Genomic DNA, 24,881 nt, shown 5'->3' with positions numbered 1-24,881 from the left:
AACTAGACGGGGAATCTAGTTCAGTGGCACAGCGCCTGCCTGGCAAGCACAAAGTCCTGAGTTTGATTCCCAGTACCAAATAAATAAATAAATAAATAAATAAATAAATAAATAAATAAAATCTTTCCCAATTTAGGTAACATGTAAAACTAAATAAGAACATTAGCAAAGAACAGCTGATTGTATCTGTACTTACTGTTGAAACTGCCTCAGCATCTAAGGGAATGCAGTAGTAAAGCCCATACTTAGTGTTCAAGAGGCCCTGGATTCAACCCCTAGCACACGTTACACCAAGAAGGATCAGAGACTGAAAGGTAAGGGATAGAGCTACCAAACTTTTAGAAGAAAACGAGACAAAACCTTCACAACATTGATTTGGCAAAGCATTCTTGCATATAATGCTAAAGATACAGCAAGTAAAATGTAAGCTTCTGTGCACCAAAAGACAGAATCAAGAGAGTGAAAATGCAGCTCATATGGGGGGGCGGTATTTGCAAACTGTTTATCTGATAAGAGGTTAACACCTTGAGTGTATAAACTCCTATACCCCAATAAATATAAAAACCTAATTCAAAAACACGCAGTGGACTTGACTAGTGTTTCTCCAAAGAAGAGAGATGAATGCCCCATAGCACACAAAAACATGCCCAACATCACTGTCAGTAGGGAAATGCAAGGCAAAAGCACAAGGAGATAATGCCTCACACCCACTAGGATGACGACTGTCAAAAAAAAAAAGAACAGAAACACCAAGTACTGGCAAGGCTGCGGTGAAATTGGAAGCATATGCACTGTTCGTTGGGATGTAAAATAGTATAGCCACAGTGGAAAACCACACGGCAGCTTTTCAAGAGATATTTAGCCCCCTGTGTTCACAGCAGCATTTCCACAGTGGCTAGCATGTGGAAACAATCCAAGTGTCCACCAGCAGATGAATGGATGAAAAACTGCAGTAGATGCATCCAGTGGAATATTATTCAACCTTGAAAAGAAAGACTATTCTAACAGATGCCTCAGTATGGCTGATGCTTGAAGAAATTACACTTAGTTAAATAAGCCAGTCACCAAAAAACAAAATAGTATATAGCATTTCATTTATATGAGATCCCTAAAATAGTCAAAACCATAAGGACAGGAAGTTGAATAGTGGCTGTCAGGGGCTGGGGGGAGGGAAGAATGGGGTAATATTGTTTAATGGTATAGAGCTGTTTTGTAAGATAAAAAGGGCTCTGCAGATGGATGATGGTTATACAATAATATAAGTACACCTAATACCACTCCACTATACGTTCAGAATGCTTAAGATCATAAATTGTGTGCTGTGCATTTTACTACAATAAAAAAGAAAGAAAAAGGATCAGTGTAGTAGAGCTGTCCTTTTAGAATAGTGTGCGTGTGTGTGTGTGCGTGTGTGTGCACGTGCGTGTGTGCTGCCTCACAGAGTAGCCACCAAGGAAGAGAATAGTGATGGCAGGTAATGCAAGGATGGCTGATTGGGGCTGGCATTTTTGATCTCTAGTTTTCAAGGCTGATTACTTTCTAGCTAGGTCTTGTTTTTGAGGAAAGAAGGCAAAGGGCTTCTTAGCTTTAGCAGTGTGGTGAGCTGCTAAGAATGATACTCAGTGCAGACACATTCGATGAGGCAGTGGCCTTCAATACTTGCCTCTGTTCTTTGTGTCTGTTATGGTTTATACATTGTGTCAACTTGAGGAGTCTAGAGGTTTTGTTAAGTGACTCAGCAGGAAGCCAGGGTGCTTACTTTGTATACATCCTGAGCCTGTGCAAGAGGAGGGCATGGAGATTATGTGAGGGCTACACGCCCCTTAGGTGGGGGTAGCCTGTTTACAATGTAAGGCAGGGAAAGAAGCTGCTTGGCGCCATTCCTCCCTTTTGCTCTGGCTGCATTGCCGTTCGGCTGCCATTCCCCCTTGCTCTTGTTACTTTGCTGTCTTCTGCCTTGGAGCCAGCCAAGTATGGACTGAAACTTCCACAAACTGTGAGCCAAATAAACCTTTCCTTCCTTCATTTTGGGTGTTGGGTATTTTGTCTCAGCAACAAGAGAAAAGTAACCAAGACAGTGTCCATGTTTTTTTTCCTTTTGAGAAACTCTAAAGGCTTGTCTTGTAATGTAATGTGCTTGGTCTACATGTGGTGAAGCAGTTTAGAGGTTCTGTGGCTCCTCTGAATAGCTGGTCACTCACGTTATACAAAGCAGACTTGGAGAATGTGAATCACCTATGCAATGAACCTGTGATTTTAAGGAGGACTCTGGGTATTTTCTTTTAAATGTAGCTTTCTTTTGGTTGGCAGTCTTAGCGTCTCCTGCTTTCTCATCGCTGGGCCTTCCCCCTTTTCAAAGAAGCTCTCCATGACATTTGTTTTTCACTCGATTTAGTTAGGGTTAGCTTGGGGGTTACCAGAACTGTGACTGAGACAAGTGTGAGTGCAGGAAAGAGGCATGGTTAGAAGTGGTAAATCAGTAATGGGTGAGTCAAGCACAGACTAAAATAAATGTTGGATTCTGACTTAAAGGTTGCCACCAGATGCAGCTGTACCACTGAGATATATCCATTCACTTGCCACTATAAAGCTTGCCACCAGATGCTGCTTAATTGTCACTTGCCACTCACTGACAGGGTTTGATATGAGTCTACAAGCAATGGATTTATTACAATCTCTGTGGAGTCACCCCTCTTGGCTAATGTTAATCTGTGTTTGCAGCCACAGTCCAGTGCTAGCCTCACCGCCTTAGGTCCACCTCCAATCCTCAGGCATTAGATTCTCATAAGGAGCTTCTAGCCTAGATTCCTGCACAGTTAACAGTAAAGTTTATGCTTCTATGAGAAGCTAATGCCTCTGCTGATCTGACAGGAGGCGGGGTTCAGGTAGTGATGGGAACAATGGGGAGCATCTGTAAAGACAGATGCAGCTTTGCTCACGCCCCTGCCACTCACTTCCTGCCGTGTGGCCTGTTCTTCACAGGACAGACACTGCTACTGCTCCGTGACCCAAGGATTGCAGACCCCTGTACTAAATGATTCTAAAAGTGGCACAGGACTCTTTCAGGGACATATGGTAAAACAATGTTCATGAGGTATCTGCCTAAAACTGGAAGCCAATGCTTATGTTCACCTTTTCTCTGAAGTCCATTTAGACTTCAAACGTCTTCTGTCCCCAGCATTTCTAGACATCTGTCCCGGTCTTTCCACATCTCAACTCCCTACCTCCTTGCTTCCATTCCCTTGTTATGCAGACATCTCCTTCCATGTAGGAAGAATAACTTCATTCCCCAAAGTTGGTCACATCCCAACTTTCAGAACCTGTAGGTGCATTAAATTATATGGCAAAGGAGAACACAGATCCAAGTGGAACTAAGGTTCCTAATCAGATGATTTAAAGCGGGGAGGGGAAGAGAGAGGGAGGGAGAGAGAGACAGAGAAAGAGACATTATCTAGGATTATGTGGGTGCAATGTAGTTAGAAGTGTTCCTCAAAGTGGAAGAGGGGGCGGAAGTGGAGCCAGAGTCAGAAAGAGACTAATTTACCTTTGCCAGCTTTGAAGATGGAGGAAGCAGTTACAAGCTATAGACTGCTGTCAGTCTTGGAACATGGAACAGAGTAGGAAACAGACTCTCTCTTAGATATCCCACCTCCAGCATGAACACAGGCTTGCTTCCACCTGATTTTAGCCTAGTGGGCCCCATTTCAGACCTCCCATCTCCAGAGCTACAAGAAAAGTTGCTAGTGTTTAAGCCACTGGATTTGTAGTAATATGTGACAGCAGCAACAGAACAACACACTTTCTGTGTCAGTCTCCTCAGGATGCTTACACCTTTTCTTAAGGAGCATGAAAAGGCGCTAGGACTTAGACTTTCCTAGATGCTCAAATGAAAGTCATGGAGCATTGAATCAGCTCATACTAGGTCTACTGGGCAATGACACTCTTAATAATAGTGGTTTGAGCAAGATAGTACTTATCTCTGTCATACATAAAAGGTGCCAGTCCACAGCCGGCACGGCCTCCACACAGCCACTGAGGATGCAGGTCCTGCTTGCTCACTGAGGAGCATTCAAGATGGTCAGTAGCAGGAGGAGGGGAAACAAGGGGTACCACTCCTTCCCTTAAGGACACTTCTGCTTCTAGCTCACAGAAAACTGTATCTAGCTGCAAAGGAAGTTGCAGAATGTATCTTTTGGTAAACCATACCCAGCTGAGGTTCAGGGCTCTTGCCATCACTGTTAAAAGAAGTGGGGAAAAGGGTCATTACTAATGAAAAAGGCAGAATGGAGTATTCGGAGGCAAACCGTGGTCTCTGCTGCAAGTTGCTGTGTGGTCTGGGTTAGATTCCAAGGCAGATGAGCAGCTGGTCAGATCTAGACTCCTCAGTCTTCCTCAGGCTCAGTAAGGATTTGCTGATCCTCATACTATCTGCATTCTAGTGTGATGACCGAATAGTTATCAGTTATCACAGTTTGGCAGGAAAAGTGTCTTCACAGAACAGTGTCCAGGGGCTTATAAATCATGACTGCCTCGCACTGGGGAGGAATAGAAGAGTTAGATTACCCTACCGCATCAGTCAATACTCTATATTGGCTGTATGAAGTCCTGCTAGGCTGTCAGATGTTTCTTTGATTGTGAGCCAATAATTTATAATTTCCCTATGGGCTGAGATGATTGGGTCCCTGACCATGCTGGTGAAATCATAGCTTTATATTTTTTGTTGTTGTTTTTACATGTATTTCTCCTTCCCTTGATCTTCAAGGGCAGGAAAGTACACTTTGGAGGTCTTTGTGGCTTCAAAACTCCCTTCCATCTTCTCTCTCACTTTATTCTTCCCAGCCTCCTTGAAAATAAGTGGAGGGAACAGTTAATTATCTTCCAATTTATCCTGCAAATGCTGTCGGCTGGCTTATTTTGCAGTATCTATTATAAAGTAACTCTCCATGAGAAAGCTTGTATGTTACAGAAAATTATGCACAATTTCTTCTTTTGTCTTGAAGAATTATATCAAGAAAGAAGAAAATGTATAGCAAGACTGTTGCTTTTTGGCAATTACAGCAGAAAATTGGTCTTTGAATTTGGTAGTTTAGACGACATATAAAATGTATTATGGATTATTCTTTCTTCCTCATATTTTCTGTATGTCCTCTTTCCTTTCTGAGATAGGTAACCTGATCATGCTTTATCCCTAGAGAAAAGATTCCCCAAAGCCAGCAAAAGTCATAGTATTTAATATAATGCCTTCAGAACAAGATTCAGATGTTGATGTTGACTAAGGCAGTGTTTAATGTTTTTGTGTCTCAGGTCTTGAACTAGTTAAAGTGCTCAGATTTTGCATCACTACTGGGTATCAGTGACCTCAAAAGGCACATGGTCCTGCAGTTGCCTATGCCACCTTGACCTGGAGCAAGACCCAATCACAAAGTGGGGGAAATGGGCACCAAATATGAAATAGGATGCTTTCCAAGATGAACAACACTATTGAAGTGAGATGGTGTGTCCAGAAAGGACGAAAAGAGAAGTAAAGTGCCAATAACATTTGGAAGGAGTGGAAAGCACACCAGGGGCAGTAGACTTGGTACAATTAAAGCTAAGAAATCTGAGGATTATTTTACACAGGCACAGAAGTCCACTCTCAAAATGTGTGTGCTCCCTTTCCATATTCACAAAATGAATCAGTCTTTTGTACTTAATTTGGCAAAACATGAGTACGCTAATTGAAGTACTTACAATTTACACACGGCCTTCCCACTCCTTGACATTGCAGATGTGCTCCTGAGGAATGGTGGGTAAAGAGGGTAGTTATGAATTGAGCTGTATGTCAAAGAGAATGGGGAGGAATCACTATTTCCATTGCTGCATTAAGTGACACTGGAAAGGCAGCCTCCTGTCACTGCACCTGTGCAGTACAATAGGCTGAAGTGTCCCAGTTAACCAGCAAGATGGGGTGCAAGCCCATTGAGAGACCATTAGAGAGAGTGTCTTGAGTCCTGGAGTGTAGAATTGACCATGCATCCCTCTGCTTCCTCCTCCAAGGACGGTTCACAGCAGGGACGCACAATAAGCACTGCAGCTACCACAGTACCATGCACACCCTTCCCTTTACCATCCTAAACTTACTCTATAAATCGCAATACTTTCAACATCTTCTTCTCTTAATGTAGCAGTGCATCTTATTCTACCTAATTTGGTGAACTTTCTTTTCTTTTTCCTCTGCAAAAGGGATGGTGAAGGTTAGAGAGTTGGAAAATCAAAACTCATCAGATGTGGTAATCGGATGTGGTGTATGTAGAAGGCAAGAAGGCCTGGTTTGGCTACAACCACTGTTTCAAAAACTTGTGCATTTGGGAGCTCATGAATTCTGATACAGTTTTCCTTTTGTCTTCTTCTCTAGAGTGTCTGAAAGACTCACCCAGTGCTCCGATGGCCAGCAACAACACCGCCAGCATAGCACAAGCCAGGAAGCTGGTAGAACAGCTTAAGATGGAAGCCAACATTGACAGGATAAAGGTAAGGACAGTGTAACCCCCACAGCCCATCTAGCACAATTACAAGGAGCGCGATTCCCAGCCATCTGTCATTTGACTGTTCTTCCAGAGAGGGATGAGATTAGTGGTGAAAGGAAAGAAACAGCAATAGGCAAAAATGTACATTTTTCTAGTATGTTTATACTTTCTCTAGATGCCTATAGCATGAAATGATAGTATACATTAAAGTCAGGTCTCCCTATCAGATTAAAAACAAAAACAAAGCAAAATGCACGTTCAGTTCATGGCTAAATTCCCCCTGAGAAAATGCAAGAACGCCAGAGATCTATCAGTCCATCACCTCATCTCCCTGACCTTGTAGAGATTCTCTTCTTATTTAGATTCTAACGTTTTTTTCTCTAAGTTCATGTTCTAAGGTTAAGTGTTTTTGTCTCTCACGTCTAACCCTTCTAGTCACTGCTGCAGATTATTGTTTTCTTTTCTTAGCTATACCTAATTGGATTTTTCCCCTCAAAATACAAAAAGTTACACTTGGTCTCCCTAAGAAGTCAAACAACACAGAGGTTTAGTGAACGTTAATAGTCTACTTCTTCCTTTTCTCACTCCCCAGACCTAACCTGACAGCTTTGCCATAAATTGAGGCTAACTCATATTGAACCAAGACTTTCAATCTCAACTCTTTGTTGGCAGAGTTTGAATGTGAAGTTGGCCCCACGTGTCATTGTGAATAGACAGCTATGTAGGATGGTAAAATGAATTTTTGTCAGTCATCACTTTACTTTCCCTGAAGCGTTTTCTGAAAGGGAAGTCAAAAATGTATCTCACTGCGCTAAAATAAAACTAGAACATTCTTTCAAATGTCTTTTTAAACCTAGGGTATTTTTCTTACTTTCTTCACACCTCACTGAGCAACTTGGCCCATCTTGCTATTCTTTGGAGTATCTAAGGATCAATAAACCATAACTCATCAGCCAAATCTAGCCCATTGCCTATTTTCAAAATTTTTTCATTTATTTACTTATTACACCAGGGATTGAACTCAAGGCCTTTGTACTGAGCTATATCCCATCTTTTTTTGGGGGGGTGGGGTTGAACCAATGTCTCATTAAGTCACTCAGTTCCCTAGGCTGGGTTCAGACTTTCCTCCTGCTTCAGCCTCTCAAAATGCTAAGATTATAGGCATGTACCATTATGCCTAGTTCATTGCCTATTTTTGTCAATAAAGTATTTTTGAAACACAGTTGTACACTCTCATCTATATATTGTTTATGGCTGCATTCACATTATAACAGCAGAGCGGAGTAGTTGTAACAGAGCCTAAAGTATTTACTCTCTGGTCCTTTACAGAAAACGTTTTCTACTGCCTCATCTACAGGAATGGCTCTCTTCCCATCTAAATGTTTACATCACCCAGAGGGTTTTATAAAAGGACCCACTCCCAAACAATGCCCTGACCAGTTAAGTCAGAATCTCCTGGGCTGTGGCCAGGCATCAGTAGTGTTCAGTTAGTTTTGATGTACAGGGCAAGTTGAGAACCACTGTCCAAAGGGATGGGGTTAGATCCTTCTAGCCCCCATCAGCAAGCTCTAGAAAGTGAAGGGAGGGTTTGTCTACTTCCACAAACAAGTCAGGCAAATGTCCAGGGACATGTTTCTATCTATCCCAAACTTCCTTTGTAAACTTTGACTCCTGGTAAAAGGCCGTAAAATATAATCCTCTCTTGCTCTTTCAACAGATTTCATTCCTCTTTATTCGTAAATAAAATACATAGCATCCTTACCATCTACCTATTTCTTTGCCACCTTCCTTATCTTTGCCTTTCTTGCTTATACATTTTTATTCCCTTGCTGAAAAAGTACAAAGTGACAGATGAACATACAAACTGCTAAAAGAGGTGAGGAGATCCAAAGATTACGGTATCAGAAAAAATATTCATCTCTTTCATGAGAGAAGGAGGGTTCAGTCCACCTTGCCTTTTGGGGCAGCCCAGCTAAAAGCCCCAACACTCCATGGTAGTTGCCATCACCTGCTACTATTCCTGAAAGGGGATGTGATGTGTTGATTGATGATAAAAACTGACAGAAAGAGGACGAGAGAGAAGAACTGGTCATAGGTCCCACCTTCCTCATCCCTCACCTGAACTCCTATCAGGTGCTGTGGCAGTCTCTGCCATCCCATCTCAACCCATCTCCGTGCCTACTATTAATTACCTGTCACATTTCTGCCAAAGAAAATTTTGCAAGAAGAAAGGAAGTCTCACTGTGCTCTTCTCCCTCTGAAAATCACATCGTGATTCCCCAAGAAAATTCAAACTCTTCGGCAGAACTTACAAGGTTCCTGTAGCCCCCACCCTACCCTTCATCTTAATCCCCTTCCCGCTTCCCACCAGTTATGCAAAGCGCCTTTGAACTCCCCTGATGGAAATTTCAAATGCCTGGAAGATTCCATCTCTGTGCCTCTTTACACTTCCGCCTTACAAACGCCTAACAGCACTGACTCCTAAAAGACTCAGACCACTCATTAGGCCTTTGATGAAGATTTCCAAGACCTTCTTCAGAAAGTTGGATTTTTGCTGTTTTTTCAACTGTGGATTCATCCATTTACCTAACCAATACTTTATTAAGACCTTTTTAAATTTCTAGGACTTGTTAGGTTCTAGAGTTATGAAGCTGGGTAGACATGATTCTTGCCCTCAAAGATCTCAAGTTTAATAAATGGTTACTCTCTCACTCAAAATGAACCAGCTACATCATTAACACAAATAAAATATCCAAGAAGCATAATCACCAAAGGCATCAGAAAGAAGCCAGTAGCACATCCTGATTGCCCTTTGAAGAAACACAAATAAATTGCTACTAAAAGAGATAAAATGGATTTGCTGAATAAATTGAGCATGGTGAGTGGTTGTTGTTCTAGGTGATGAGCACGTTCCAGTCTCTGAGTCCTTCTTGACATCATTACACCTACCATTGTTGGATATGCAGCAGCAGCCTGTGTTTCAGCATTTGTTCTGCACCTCCGAACCAGGCAGGCCTGCTGTGGTAAAGCAATAGGTTATTTTTAGTTTAGCTGTTGGATAAAACTGTGATTGTGTTGACACAGCTGTCAGCTAGCTGGTTTGGGGCTTGGTTATCTGCCTTTAGCGCCCCCTCCAAAGCTCCTGAGCATTCCAGCTTCTCCACCTACTTTCTGTGCATGATCTGTCAGCAGGAAAGAGCTCCTCTCTGAAGATGCCAGGTTTGTGATTTTCCAATTAGAGTGGCAAACTCTTCAAGCCATTAAAAAAAAAAAAAAAAAATAGCCAGAGCTTTATATACAAGGTATGATTAAAACATATGGCAAATGTTTAAATTTTTGAAAGTTCTCAGAGTAAAAACCACACTGCCACTAATATACCTCAAAATACCTCCCCCACCTCACTTCCAACGCACTTGTCCCACCTTTTTTCCACTTTCTGTAGCAGCTCTGGAAGTTCTTTCATGAGTGTCTTTAGTTGTGCTGTTGTGGGTGCCTCAGAGTTTTGAATTGACTAAAAATGTTTATGGTCATTTTGACATTGGGGTGGAGCCAGAAATTGCATGGTACCAGATTTGGTGAATAAGGTGGATGAGGATGCACTGTGATGTTTTTATTTGATAGAAATTGCTGTACCAGTGATGTTCCATATATAACACAGAGCTTCGCGATGATAAAGGATGGAACTGCCCGTTTTCGGGGCTATTTTCTACACACATAACTTCTTAAATACTCACATCACTTCTTAAATACTATTTTCTACATACATCACTTCTTAAATACTCACATCACTTCTTAAATACTGAGTCCTTACATAATATTTGTAATTCATCATAGTGTTTCTGGGTGCAAACTCAGATCACATAATTTCATCCAAATCAAAAAACACAGTCAATATCACCTTGATGTTGGATCTTTATTAATGTGCTTTTTTTCATATGACTTCTGATGATTTCTATTCAGCATTTTAAACCTGGTCTGCATATTATAACCACAGAATTAAGTCTCATCTTCCATGATGACATTTCTTAAAAAAAAAAACTTGAACCTAAAGTGGCATGATCGCCCAACACCAGTAAAATTGACAAACACTTGGACAGTCAAAATGCATGGAACAAAGTTTGCCATCACTCCTCTCGTGTTCCCATCTGTTGTTAAAATGCTTTGAATGGAATCACAGTTGAGACTTGTCACACTGTCACTAAGGCTCAATCGATCTCTGCCTTTCCATTGGATAGCACTGAGCAGTAACATTCACCATGTTTTTCTCAGTCATACTTTGTACATCTGCAAGATCCCTCTGTGTCTGAGTTGGCAAAAAGTAGGACTTTTAAAAAGAGGAAATGGGGAACAGTTGCAGTTGAGCTATTGAGGGTTCCTTACGTAAACGATAGCTTATGCCTCAGGTGAACTCCAGAGGAGCTTAGGTTATAGAGAGCAGCCCTTTAGGATCTGAATAATGCTTTTGTTTTCTTGGCAAGGGGGTTGTTTTTCTGGGGGGGTGGGTATTGGGAATTGAACTCATGACTTTGCACTTGCCAGGCAGGCACTGTGCCACTGAGCTATATCCCCAGTCCTCTTGTTTTAAACTTTCCTGTTTATTATCCCTTTGCATCACAAGTCCTGGGAAATCTGGGCGAATGATACCATTATCTGTTCATAAGCTCCAGGCTTATATTAATTATGCTCCCTGTTATTTTGTATTTGGTCGTTAGCATTTCATTCAAAGACAGAGAGTTGGGGGCTGGGGATTTAGCTCAGCGGCAAAAGCGCCTGCCTGGCAAGCGCAAGGTCGTGAGTTCGGTTCGAGGTACCGGAGAAAAAAAAAAAAAAAAAAAAAAAAAAAAGAGAGTAAAAGGAAATAAAGGAAAATGGGAAAGGGGGCCAGGTAGAGGTATAGAGGGGTAATGACCTGTGATGCTTAGATTTATGAAATAGCAAAATAGTCATGCTAAGAATGAGCAATGATGAACTAAAAGACAGCTGTCCTTAGAACAGCAGCACAGGGAACAGGTACAGAAGCGGAGGGCAGCAGGGCTTCAGTAAATGTCTTTATTCATCACTGCGTTAGGGCTCTCTGGGTATCTAACCACAGGAAACGAAGCACGCTGGCTTAAGCAGAAAGAGGATTGGTTATATAAAATAGAAAGTGTCACTGAAAATCTACAGTGAATGTTTAAATTTTTTTCCAGTAAAAGAGTGCATTGCCATTAATTCCCCTTGAAATATTCCCCTCACTTTGAGTACACCGATCTCATTGCTCTTGCCACTTTCTGAAGCAGTTCTGGAAGTCCTTCTTTGTGTCTTTAATGGCACCATTGTGGCACCTCCATGTCCTGAATTGATTCATAATGTTTATCTTTCATGGTCATTTTGACATTTGGGAAGAGCCAGAAATTGCATGGTGCCAGATTCAGCGAATAAGGCAGATAAGGATCCACTGCGGTGTTTTTACGGGCCTGCCTTTCCTTGGAATGGCACTGGGCAGTAGCATTCACTGTACTTTTTATCACATCTCATAAAGACTCATGAAAGAGGACTGGCAAAACTACTTCAGAAAGTAAAATAAAATAAAATTTTAAAACTACCTCAGAATGTGGCAAGAATGACATTCAGAGCAAGGGCCAGTATTTTGAGGCAGACTGATGGCAATGTCTCTTTGCTGTAATAATTTTACACATTCGCCATATATTCTGATCATTCCTTGTTTAGGACATCTTAGAACCAGGGCAGAAATGAAGATGGATAAGCAATGGAAGGGAGACCTGGAAGGCCACCACCAGTGCTCCACCGCATGTCTCTGCTTCTCTTTGTATGTCACCTCTTCATTTTCCCGAGAAGAAGGGATTTCTGAACTGCCTGGTCCATGTGGGAGCTACAAGACGCCCACCCGTGGCTCGCAGTGCAACGCTCACAGTTCCAGCTGATGAAGGCAGACAGAGAGGCTCAGTGAATTCCTTTCAGCTCAGTTCCACAGTCTTAGAGCAGCACCTCTGTTCTAGCAAAAATGAGACTGATATTAGACTCAGCTGATGTTCAACTGAGCCACATTATGCAGTCATGGCTTTGAATTAACTCACCTGCATGGATAGGAAAGGAACTAGGAACCAGTAACAGGTGGAGAGATGCTTTTTGACAAAGGTCACTGATCACATAAGAAAAATAATGTAAGAGCAAAAGAAAGTCAAGGAGCATAGGTAAAGTGATTGCTTCTTCTTAACTGATTGGGAGCTCTGTAAATGGACTCCACATAGACATTTCAGAAATATTTCTCAGTTCTTCCAAATAGTTCCAGTGCACCTTTTCAGCTGGTTCTCATTGCTGTTCTAACAATGAGCCATGAAAACTTCCACCGCTCTGGTTATTCCGGGTTCCTCACTAGGAAGAGCCGTCCCCTTATTTCTTTTGCCTTTCCAAATCTTACTTCTCCCTTAGGGTCAGCTCACTTTCCTTTTGTTCATGAATCTCTTATTCTGTTCTGACTAAATTTACTAATTCATTTCAACTTCATCCAATAAACTTTCCCATGCATATTACATAGTCCTTAAAGTCAAAAATCATGTTGTCTACTTTGCATCCTTTATGATACAGGGGTCCATAGGCATTCAATAAAGACTTCCTGTGTAGTAGACAGCTCACAATTTGTATATTAAAGTTGTCATTTAACAAGCCATTGGGAACGTATGTTCCCTTGACAGTTCTGGTATGGATTTGGAGATTCTAATAAGCATGAATGTGATTGGTGAAATAAAACTATGGTAATAGGAGAAAATTCAACGATAGTGTTTAAAAGGGCAGAATCCACATGTCAGGAGGGTGTTGCATCCCAAATCACTTTAAAAAAAGACCATTTGCTTCATGTCATTGTACAATCCTAAGTAGCTAGCATTTGTAGTTCACTTTCTTTTTAAAACAATTCAAAATAAAAGAACAGGCTAATTTTCAAAACCAAAAAATATATATAAATTAGTGAACCAAATATGAACATTTCCAATGATTAAATCATCTTTCTGATGATTGACACACAATACATTGGAACTGAACTAGGGAATGCTGTACTGAGAAGTGCGCCAGTTGGGCATCACACTTGGTACTACAAAGAGGGTATACATCCTTGATTGGGGACTTAGTACATATTTTTCCAGCATGTGCCTTGAAAGTTTTAACATCCTTTCCCTAAAATGCTCGTGTTCAATTTAATTGGGAAGAATGGGAAGTAATTCTCTTTATGCACCAACTGACACTCTTTCTGAGGATGATAAAATCAGTAAAATATACCAAAGGACTTAAAAAGGAAAGGGACGTGTTCAAAGAGCACCAGTCCTCATTCATTTAATACGCTGGAAATGAAGCAAATATTTTACAACTAAATTCTGGTGTACATTAATAACTGAGCATCATTTTAACAATTTGGTAGATTTTTGTTAAGTACCAAGGACATAGCCTTATGCATTGCATCTAACAACTATAGAGAGTACAAGCTGAGCATCCCTAACTCAAAAATCTGTCCCACCTTGCATATTTGCTATATAACACCAAGAAATTGCAAAGGGCCTAGGGTATATTCTGTATTTACTATTGCCTCACACTGACACGTTAGTGTTCCTTGTCTGAATTGAAAATCAATGATTTGATGGAAAAATAAAGCCGTGGGAGCAGTCACCAGCTTCTGACCTGGGTTAAAGATGTTTCTAGTCAAATGTTAGGCTAACTTACCCTAGTTTGAAAATTCTTGATGCCCTCCTGGATGATTGGCAGATTATTTTGCCTTTACATATATTGCCAGGTATTCTTTAATGTTCATAATAACTTCCTGTGTAAGACAGAGAGAGAACATGGTGGCACATGACTCTAATCCCAGCTACTCAAGAGGGCTGGAGCAAGAGGATCACAAGTTCAAGGTTAGTCTGGGAAGTTTTGCAAGCCCCTGTCATAAGTAAATAAATAAATAAAATTGCTGGAGAGGTAGGTCAATGCTAAAGTGCTTACTTAGCATGCTCAAGGCCCTGGGTTCAATTTCCAGACCTGGTGGCAGGGTGGGGAGTGGTTATAGACATAGGTAATATAAGCATCTTTTGTTTTTTAAGGTTAGAGACTTGGAGTTTTCAGTTCCACCCCACATCCTCAGAGGAGGATGGAATTGCAGTTAATAATCTTTCATGCCCGCAAGATAAATTCTTCACAAAAGCCTCAAAAGTGCAGTGTTAAGGGCTCTTTCAGGTTGGTGAACACATCCATCCACATGTCAGGAGGGTGGTGCACCCCAAATCTGTAGAGACAGAATCTCCTGTTCTTGGAACTCCTTCATCCAGTATGTATCTTTACCTGCTCTTCATTCATATCCTTTAAAATATACTTAGTTACAACTTGACAGTAGTAAGTTATCTGTGTCCCTGGGTCCTTTGGGCCACTATAGCAAGTTATAGAACCTGAAGAAGTCACGGGAATTCCTGATCTGTAGTCAAGTCGGATAGAAGTTAGGGATAACCTAGGGCCCCACAGCTTGCAGTTCGTGTACAAAGTGGGAGACAGGGCCATTTGGGATCTGATGCTGCCTTGGGAAGATGTATCAGAACTGAGTTAAACTGTAGGATGCCCAGGTGACATCAGAGAATCTGGTGGGGGAAAACTCACACATCTGCTGTTGAGAAAAGTTAGTGCAACAGAGCAGGAGAAAACAGATCAGTTGTTCTTCCTGTATACATTTCCCATTTTAAGTCCCTGTCCAATGTCATCTATGAAGTCCTTTTAAGTCAACCCTAGCTGGTAGTATGAACTCAGGCAAGCCAGCTAAAGGAGTGATTTCTTTTATAGCCAAAATTCTTAATGCATAGACCACCTTCCCATGTGCAGGCAGTGACAACTGGTCAGTGCTTATTTCTTTGCCTGGTGGCTTGCATGCATTTAGTGACACAATTTCAAGATGCGTCTCCATTTCAAGATGTAATGAAAGTGGCTTGATACCTTTACATTCTGTTTAAATTTGGGGGAGTCTGATTTTTGTCCTTACAAACAACTTATTCTTCACAGAACTGTCCAAGTATCTGCCTAGACTAGGGTTCTATTTTTTTTTTTTTTTTTTTTTTTAGAGCCTCAATTCATAGTCTGATGGCTTTCATTGGGGATATTTGTGGTCCCGCCTTCCTTTACTGGGACCAGTTGGGTAAGGTTGGATTTCAACAGTTGGCAACCTAAGGAGGTCATTGCTGTAATCATAAGTGAATTCCTTCCTCTGTGTTTCTGATGCTATCTCCCTAGGCAAGCAAACTGCTTCCGCTGTTTATTAACTGCCATGCCACAGCCAGCCTGCCCAGCCTGCAGCCTCAGATTTGAGTTCTCTACTTCGTCATTGCCATCAGCACACAAACAAACACGGTCGTCTCTCCACCTTCAATAAAATTTAAACTTTTTCTTGGCCCATCCATTTTCACTTCCAGCAGCTGTCTCATTTTTTGCTCCTCTTTATGGTATACCTTTGAAAAAGTTATCTGTGTTCTTTGTCTCTAATTGCTGTATTCCCTATCTTTTGGGAAGTATTTTTTATTCTGTAGATAACCTCAAAGTTACAGAAAAGTTCGAAGTACAGGGGGACAGAATTTCATTTTCCCAGAACCATTTAGAGTAAGTGATCACATTCAAATAATTTATATGTACTTTGTACAAGGAAGGACTTTCTTTTATATGATCACAATCAGGAAGTTAATTCTGATACATTACTATCTTATAATCTTAGCCCCTCACTGAAGTGTTGCAAATTAGCAAAAGGACCCAATTAACAGTACATAGTTGTCCCATCTGACACAATCCCTTAGACATCCTTGACTTTCCCGACCTTGACAGTTTTGAAGATTGTAGACGCTTTGTTTTATAGAATTTCAGTCAGTTTGTGTGTGATATTTTTCAGTGATTAAATTCAGGAAATAGAATGTTGGCATTAATATCATAGATGAAGTATTCATTCATTACATTTTTATAAGTGCGATGTGATTTCAGATTATTGCTTTCTAGTAATGATACAGTGGTGAACAAAGCAGATAAGGGTCCTGATTTTACAGAGCATAACACCGGAAGGGAAAGAGAAATATCAAACAGCAAATTAACCATTCTAATTGTACTGAAAGAAAAGAGTAGTGTGCACAGAGAGAGGAGAGGAAAGTCACGATGAGGTGATTGGTGAGGCCCTGAGATGAGGATGACATTTCTGCTGACACCTACAGGAAAAATAGGCCAGCATGTTAAGGAGGTGAGAAGAAAGTTCTGGAAAATTGGATATGTGAAGCTCCCAGACAGAAAAGAACTTAGAGCTTTCAGAGCTCCAAGGAGACCCTGAAAAGGAAGAACAATACGACACACGAAATTGAAGATGGGCAGACCCAACATAGGCAGAATCTATGGGTTATTTTATGAGGTTTTAGTTTTCTACAGAGTACAGTGGGAAGTTTATTGCAGGTTTCATGTACAGGAATTGATATGAACCACTTTATGTGTTTAAATATCCTTCTCACTACAGTATGGAGACTACTACTCCTGGTACAGTTGTAAAAACAGGAAAGTGAGATCTTAAATTTTTTGTGCTCTTGACCCATCTAGCTGTCTGCTGAAAACTTCTCAAAATAATGCCTTGTTTTGCCAAAATGAAACTTAAGTAGAAAATAATCAGCCTTGAAAATGAGAGATCAAAAATGCCAGCCCCAATCAGCCATCCTGAAACCATGTACTGAAATCTCTGAGTCAGTGAATGGATTCCTAGTAATGATTTCAGCTGGGCGAAGTGGCAGAAGGTAAAGTACAAATGAGGCCCTGGTTCTTCTGCCCAAATGCAATCCAGGTCGACTCTGCTTGAATTGCACTGGCCTGAGCAACCCACGTGTGACACAGCCAAACCTGGGTCATTGTGTAGGTACAATACTTCTAGAGAGGATCAATGAATAGTTTCAGTAGTAATGTACTCTACCCAACTTTTATGGGGGATTGTGCTTTCAGTAGCCACTCTGAGGAACTGTGATAGTATTACAGTGACATTGCTCTCACGCAGAACGAATATTTCAGAGTGAGCTTCAGAGTAAGTGTATTATGTCATATAAGCACCTTGACTCTTTATAGTTTCTGACCCCAAATAGCATTCTCCTAATTGTGGGAATTTATTTCTCAAAATGAAATCAACCCCTGAGGCAGTGAAAATGTGCCACTGTTGAGGCTGATCAAAGGAAAGTCCTATGGTGACTCCCAAGAAGGAGCTGCAAAAATTTTGTACGAAATGACAGTGTCACCAAAATTGGTGACAGCCTCTAGTGAAGCATCCCTAAAAGATGATACCCTGCTTGGTTGGAGTTATAGTTATAATATTGTGAATTATAATATTAAGATTTATCGTTACTGTTTAGACTTATATATTACTGGATTTACTTTTATGATTTACTGGTGTGCCTATGAATATATATAATAAAAGTATGTAACTATGTAAAGTTAAGTTTGTGTACCTGTGCGTACACACACACATACACACACACACACACATCTCACACAGTTCCTAATTTGTTTGGTAAAAAAGGAAAATCAGCACAGCTTTAGCTATCCCTGGCACAGTCCCTGAAGCAGAGAGGCCAAGAGTGATCACAGTAACTAGCCTGTGTGCAGTTTTCTCTATGCCACGCTCTAAATGATTTGCAGGAGTTATATGTCATTTATTTCACCATTGCAACCAAGGCTGGGACTAGGGCAGGGCAAGCAATGTATCCGGGGTCCAAACCTGAGGAGATCCCATTCTCAGGGCTGTCCAAGACCAGCTGACATTTCCATGTCCCTGACCACAAGTGCCTTCTTGGACTTTGGTCCTGAGCGTCTCCCTCGCCCTACCCTCATCCTGGACCTGCAGGCAGCATTCTGTGAAGTCAACATCATTGGCTTCCTTCCCTGCAGTGAGGAAAGACAGTGTTCGGAGGTTGTGTCCTCTCATACAGTTATGCAACAAGGAGGAGATGTAGGCTACTGAACTCCAAAGCTTGGGCCTTGCCTAACTGTTCCAGACTCCTGAGTCCATGCCTGCCCACGTTCCGGTTGTTTCTGTTCCTCCTTTTCAGGTCTCCAAGGCAGCTGCAGACTTGATGGCCTACTGTGAGGCGCATGCCAAGGAGGACCCCCTGCTGACCCCTGTCCCGGCCTCAGAAAACCCATTTCGGGAGAAGAAGTTCTTCTGCGCCATCCTTTAAGTCTCCAGGAGGAGGCTGCAGAGCCTCCGGGCTCCCGGGACTTTGCCGTAGAGTTTCTAGCAAAGTGGGCGCCTTCCTCGTCCACGGCATTTAAAGAGAGGGAGGAGAACCATCGCGAAACTCCAGGCTGTGCATGTTTAAAGAACTGGTCCCTTTTATGAGAATGAAAGCCAAGCCACATCCTGACTTAAGAGATCTGATTCTGCAGAGCTGCCTGGAGGAGGGGGATGTATGAAAATAAAATTGGTGTCACTTCTTTTCTGCTATTCCCCTCCCCGCCCCTCCAAGACCTTACATTTCTGCTTCATATTTAAAAAATAAACATTAAAACAGACAGCTGTACTGAGCTAAGATATGTATGACCTTCTCGGAATGAATATTGTGTTTAGATACCCTTTGATAAGCTGAGTCGTCCAGTGTAGCTGCGGTTTGGTTTCATGAAATCGATGTTTAGTCCTTGTGCCTTTCTTTTTCTTTCTTCCTTTCCCCTCCCCCCTGCCCCTCCCCATTAGAGTAGTTTGGAGATAAGGCTGGACTTCTGTGTAGGACTGAACTCCCAGGACGGGCACCCAGAATGCTTAAGGAGATGTTCCTCACGGTAATAACTCAAAACAATCGCCAGTTGTCTGTGCTTTCTTATCACTATTCCTAATATTTGTACACAATAGCTTTGATTCTGCAAGTAAATCATGTGTTGTGACTGGTGCTTCCATATCTTTGTGACGATTTTTGAGTAATAATGCATGAAAATGTCCCTATGTTACATCCATTCAGAAGTTTTGTTGTTTTACTATAAAAGTAGGAAAAGAAATGAGAAAAAGAGAAAGATACTGGGGAGGAAAAACCTCAGTAGTGTGAAAATTGAGATGACTTCAGAGCCTTAGCCATGCCTAAAATACCTCCTAATGAACCGTGGTATAAGCGCCTCTTCTCTATTTTCCAGAATCCAAAGCATTTTGGTTTATCCAGGATCCAGGGCAGCACAAACACCCCCAAGTTAAAGATTGACCATGAGCTGAAAAGTGCTTTGCTATAGAATGTGAGCAAGTTCCACTTTCCCCAAATCACAGAAATTCTAGGCCGAAATGAATGCTTTCTGTGCTGGTAACAAGAACCCCAGGATCCCTTTTGTTCAAGTATCAGAAAAAACAAACCCAAGGCTTGGAAAAGGTGGCCCAGGCGCAGAAGGCTGCCTATTTCCCCACTGAGGAGCAGGGCCCAGCCCACTCTGGGTAGCAGGCGCAGCCCACTCTGGGTAGCAGGCGCAGCCCCCACATCCGGCTCCACCGGAAGGGGGTCTGCTTGGCTCTGACAGGGTCTGCATTTTTCATTTCTCAATTCTTCAAAGTAATCTTTGTTATTCTTCTCTACCTTGTGGGAGTCTCTCGGTCTTTATTTACAACTTCCTCGAATCCAGAGTGCTCCCTTCCCAGCATGAGAGGTTGAGAGCAATTCTTCCATGCCTTGCAGCTGGAGTGGCTCAGAAATGGCAGGCCCTGAACAAGCATTTGTCACTCTTTTCCTGTGTCCCTTCTCCTCAGAGGGCCTCTCTCACATCCTGTTTCCTTTCAAACCCCCAAAGATCATTAACTTCAAATTAACTTTATCCTCCTCTCTTTCCTCACCATTTTCTTCCTCCTATTAAAAAAAAGAAATACTAAAAGGGAGGAAAAGAAAAGATAAAAAAGATTTACTCTGCCAAGGACAGATTTTGAAACAGACTTGCTAAATATTTTCCTTAGCTTCTTCATGGGAGCGCTGATGAAAGCGTAAATTTGCCCCGTTCAGGCGCATGTGCGGGGTGGGAGTAAAGCGTAAATGCGGAAGCATTTCTGAAATGTATGGATGCATTTCTGTCACAGAAAACTTCTGTACTGAACAAACCTCGGGATTTTGTTCCAGCAGGATGCTGATGACAATCCTTAGGGGGTGAAAAAAATCTGGCAGAGTATTTGTTGCACCCCAGTTTTATACAGTTAGCTTTGAAATGCTGTGGAATCAGCTAAAGGTGCATTTTTAAAGCAAGCTAAAACATAAACTGAATATGTGGTCACTAAGCTGTGGTGACTACATAAGGTCCATTAGCAGGCCCAGAGTTTCCACATCCACATTATTTCCTCTTCTCAAAAGGACTAGTTGTATTTCCACATAAACTGAGATTTTTTTGGAGCAATTTAAATGGAACTAAAAATTTTAGGAAGCATCTCAATCCTAGTTTGGCAATTACAAGTTAATGAAGTTCCAAATGTGACCATGCTTACAAAAGGGGGAAAGGGCAAAAGTTACACAGCCCATAAAAAGTTAGGGAAAATGTTTTGGCTTTTGTATCACTTCATGTGTTACACTACGGCGTTATAACACCAGAATCCTTACATTAGTTCTACCTTATTGATATTAGTGTTTATTAAAGCAGAAAAGTTTGTATTTTATTGTTTAGGATCAAAAGAGCTTAATTTCTTTAGAAATTCAACAATAATTTTCACCAGCATAATTTTATCTTAAGGGTGGCTATTAGGAAAATTCAGTTTAGGACTGGGGATATAGCTCCGCGGCACAAGTGCCTGCCTGGCAAGCTCAAGGTCCCGAGTTCGATTCCCGGTGACCAAAAAAAAACCCAGGAAAATTCAATTTAATTAGTTAAAGCCCTAATTTCTACATGCCTGTATAAAATATAGAATTATAATAATAATGAGAACCAGCCATGGAGTTAGTCAGTAAAAACAATAAACATATTTAGAATGCAAATTGTATAAAGAAAAAACATTTGTATCAGTCTCAATACTAGCTCCAGTTTAAAATGTTATTTTTTATTTGGGATCAAGTATTACTTAAATCAGAAGGCTTAAAATAAGAATTTTGTTCTCAGTCTGATTTTGCTAGTAATATTTGGAAGAGACTGCCTGCCAAGGAAAAATGAAACAATAAAAACCATTTATCCATACACTCATGCTCACATAAGGAATGCTGAGAAAAGCAAGCTCGCTGTTAGGGGATTTTTAAACTTTTCTTTCTTTCTTAATATTTGCTTCTAGCTGCTCCTGGCAATGATGAATTGTTACATATACATTACTGTTTCTCAGCCCAAGGATTCTTCACATTTCTCTTATATAAGATCTAGAACGTGTCTTCTACAGAGAGGGAAATGCAGAAATGTTAAAGCAGGAAAACCTGAATGTGATGTGCACATTTTCATCCCACATGGACAATGTATTTGTTTTAATAAATGGAATTTTCAGATTCATTTCATATGGAGTCAATTTCATTGTGAACGCCCAGGGGACCACCTTACCCATGCGTTCCCTGGCTGACTCAGATGGATGGGGAAATAGGAATCCATTGATTTGCTTTAGGTCCCACAGAAAGGAAAACTCACCTGAGACTTTACAAATCTTTCTCCCTGTGTCTCTCACTCCCAGGTATAGCCTTCTGGGGACAAAGAAAGGTGGGGCAGGGAGAGACCAGGGCTCTGGCAGACTGGACCATGCAGACAATTCTAGAAGCCCACTGTGGGTGTGCAATCGGAGACTTTTTTCTTCACTAATGATAATAATATAGAAAGTACTCTTTTGTATAAGCTGCCCATGGTTTAAAAAGAGTATTAGAGAAGGTAAATCCTTGAAACTCTAGACTGGCAGCTCTTGAAGCCCTCCAAAGTCAAACAAGCCTTCTGAATGGCCCTCAAGTTATACAATGAGCAGTGGACCTTCTTGGTAAACATCAGAGCTCCCAGGACTTATGTCACAAGAACAGCACCTTTAAACCACAGAGGGCGGCCACTTGGAGTTTATACACCAGAGTCCCATGGACATCAGTTTCTCTGACAGTGGTCCCTGGCCCACCTGCTTCAGAATCACCTGGTATCTCTAAAGACAGATCCTGAGCTGGGAATGGGGCTCAGTGGTAGAGCTCTAACCTAGTGTGCATGAGGCCTGGAGTCGTCGCTGACACCAACAAAAATATAACGAAAGAGAGAACTGGACCCCGCATTAACTCTGGCAATGACAAGGACAAGCATTCTGTTGCACATTAGTGATCTGAGGACTGTGAATTTAAGTCCTTAAGACAACTAGGTTTTCATAATGCCCAAGGAAAGACACAAACAATCGTGAACAGGCTCACTCTTGCTCCTGCAGAGCAGGAAGCAGCAGCCTGAGGCACTAGGAGGGGAAGCCGGTGGGTTTTAGCTCTGCTCCTGTTTCATTGAGGCCCTGTGGGACGCCTGCCTCCAGCTCGCCTTCTTTAATAAGCTGGTCACATTTTACAATGACAGAGGGAATTGGAGCTGGGTCAGCTGCAATCCACAAATTGCAAATAATTTGCCAAGGGAAATCCCTTTCCCTTCGGTTCTGCTCCAAATCTACATTTCCTTCTATTTAGAATCAGGAGAGGCAGGCAGAATTTATTTTAATGAAGGGGGCCATGGGCTCCCAGCCTTTTCTCAGTGAGAACTCCTACTATTTCTTCAGGTCAGTAGGAGAAGCTCAGGTGAAGAATGCAACTTTCTACCCTAAGGTATAGAGAGGTACCACCTGGTAACCTCAGATCATATTTAAGTCAGAGCCCTTTGGCATAAGCCAGAGAATCTGAACTAGGCCTGAGATCCTGTTGACCTTGTGCAAGTCCTCTAACCTTCTCGTGTTGTAAAACAGGGGCAAAAAAGGGCCTGGGGATTTAGCTCAGCAGCACAGCACCTACCTGGCAAGCATGAGGTTGTGAATTCGATTCCCAGTCCCGGAAAAAAAAAAAAAAAACAGGGGCAAAAATATCTGATTCCTTTGTCTCACAGAATTGCCAAAATCAAATGAAAGAGAGCAGGTAAAGGAACACTGATGCAGGAAGAGGAGAAAGGGCTTGTATCTAGATGTCCCCCCAAAGCCTCACGCATTCATAAGTAAGGACTTGGGGAGGTGGCTGGATCATGGGTGTGTGATACTGGGATTAAGGGTTTGTAGGTATTGGATTAGTCCATTAATTGTTTTAGCAAGGTTCTGGGTGTGGCTGAATGCATTTACTGAAAATAGAAGCCCTGCCCCAGGTGTGGGTGGCACCAACCAACTGACGTATAGCCTGGATGGGATACAAAGGGAAAGGGAAGCTTGCTGCTGCACTTGCTGCTTTTTGCCTGCCTTGCCATGGACTGTTTCTCCTCTGCCATGCCACCTTGCTTTGTAGCCAGCCTCTATGGACTGAAACCTCTACAAACTGTGTGCTAAAATAAACCTTTCCTCCTTTAACTTGTAGGTGTCAGGCATTTTGTTCCTGCAACAAGAAAGTAACTAAGTGTATCACTGGAACACTCCTTATGACTCTTACATGCTTACCTGTGCCTGGACCTGAGGACAGAGCCACTGGAAGCATATGAGCAGAACGGTCATCCTAAGGAAACTGAAGTCTTTGCCAGACTTATCAATGTGACCACAACCCCAGCCCCAGGGGGTTCTGCTTTATGGTGGTCCTGTTGGGCCCTCACTCAGCTGCTGGGTGCTCAAGGCCTTGGGGAGCCAGGTGCCACCCTACTAACCCTCTCCTATTTCCCAAACCCTTTCTTCCAACTCTTAAATTTCCCTCATAAATATATCCTAGTTCACCCCTTAGAAGGTTACCACCCGCCTTCTCATGGGACAGCTCAGTTCTGCTCATCTTTGAAGGCCCAGTTTGGATTCCACCTTCAGGGGAAAAGGTCCCTTCCACCACTTACCGGGAACACCATCTGTATTCCAGTGTCTGGATGACGACTCTCAGAGAGGTTCTTTTTCTGCTGTTTACCACTCCACCATCTTGGTCCTCTCTCTTGGGAAAACCACCTGTAATTTCCCTTCACTGTGTCTGCATGTGGCTATTTTAATGCAAATATAGATAAACTAGATTTCAGTAAAGTTAAAAATTCAGCTCTTCACTGAATTAGCCACATGTTAAGGGCCCACTGGCCACATGTAGCTGGTGGCTACTGTACCAAACAGCACAGAGAGGGAACATCGCCTTCCTGGCAGGAAGCTCCGTTGGACAGTGTGCTCCAGAGCAGTGGTCAGCAACCTTTTTTCTGTGCTGAACATCAGACGGAAGGCACTTCTCCCTGTGCCCAAATGCTAACAAAACACCAAAAGCAGGAGGGGAAAGTAAAAGTACAGCCAGCCCTCCCCATCAAGGGGTTCCAAATCTGTAAATTCAA

General features: G+C 41.9%; 1 protein-coding gene across 2 annotated transcripts in view; it reads left to right on the top strand.

The window, feature by feature from the left end:
* Positions 1–19,424, top strand: part of Gng2 (guanine nucleotide binding protein (G protein), gamma 2) — a 103,539-nt gene extending 84,115 nt beyond the window's left edge. For both annotated transcript variants that reach the window (XM_013510328.1, XM_005376788.2), the window contains 2 exons: positions 6,395–6,510; positions 18,584–19,424. In XM_013510328.1, the coding sequence (XP_013365782.1) occupies positions 6,424–6,510; positions 18,584–18,712 (216 nt within the window). In that variant the 5' untranslated portion in view covers positions 6,395–6,423 and the 3' untranslated portion in view covers positions 18,713–19,424. The remainder of the gene's footprint in view (positions 1–6,394; positions 6,511–18,583) is intronic.
* The last annotated feature ends 5,457 nt before the right edge of the window (positions 19,425–24,881 follow it).

Source organism: Chinchilla lanigera, unplaced genomic scaffold, assembly GCF_000276665.1.
Source record: "Chinchilla lanigera isolate Chin_1 unplaced genomic scaffold, ChiLan1.0 scaffold00008, whole genome shotgun sequence".
NCBI lineage: Eukaryota > Metazoa > Chordata > Mammalia > Rodentia > Chinchillidae > Chinchilla > Chinchilla lanigera.
The sequence above is the reverse complement of the archived record's forward strand: the minus strand, read 5'-3'. Positions and strand labels throughout refer to the sequence as shown.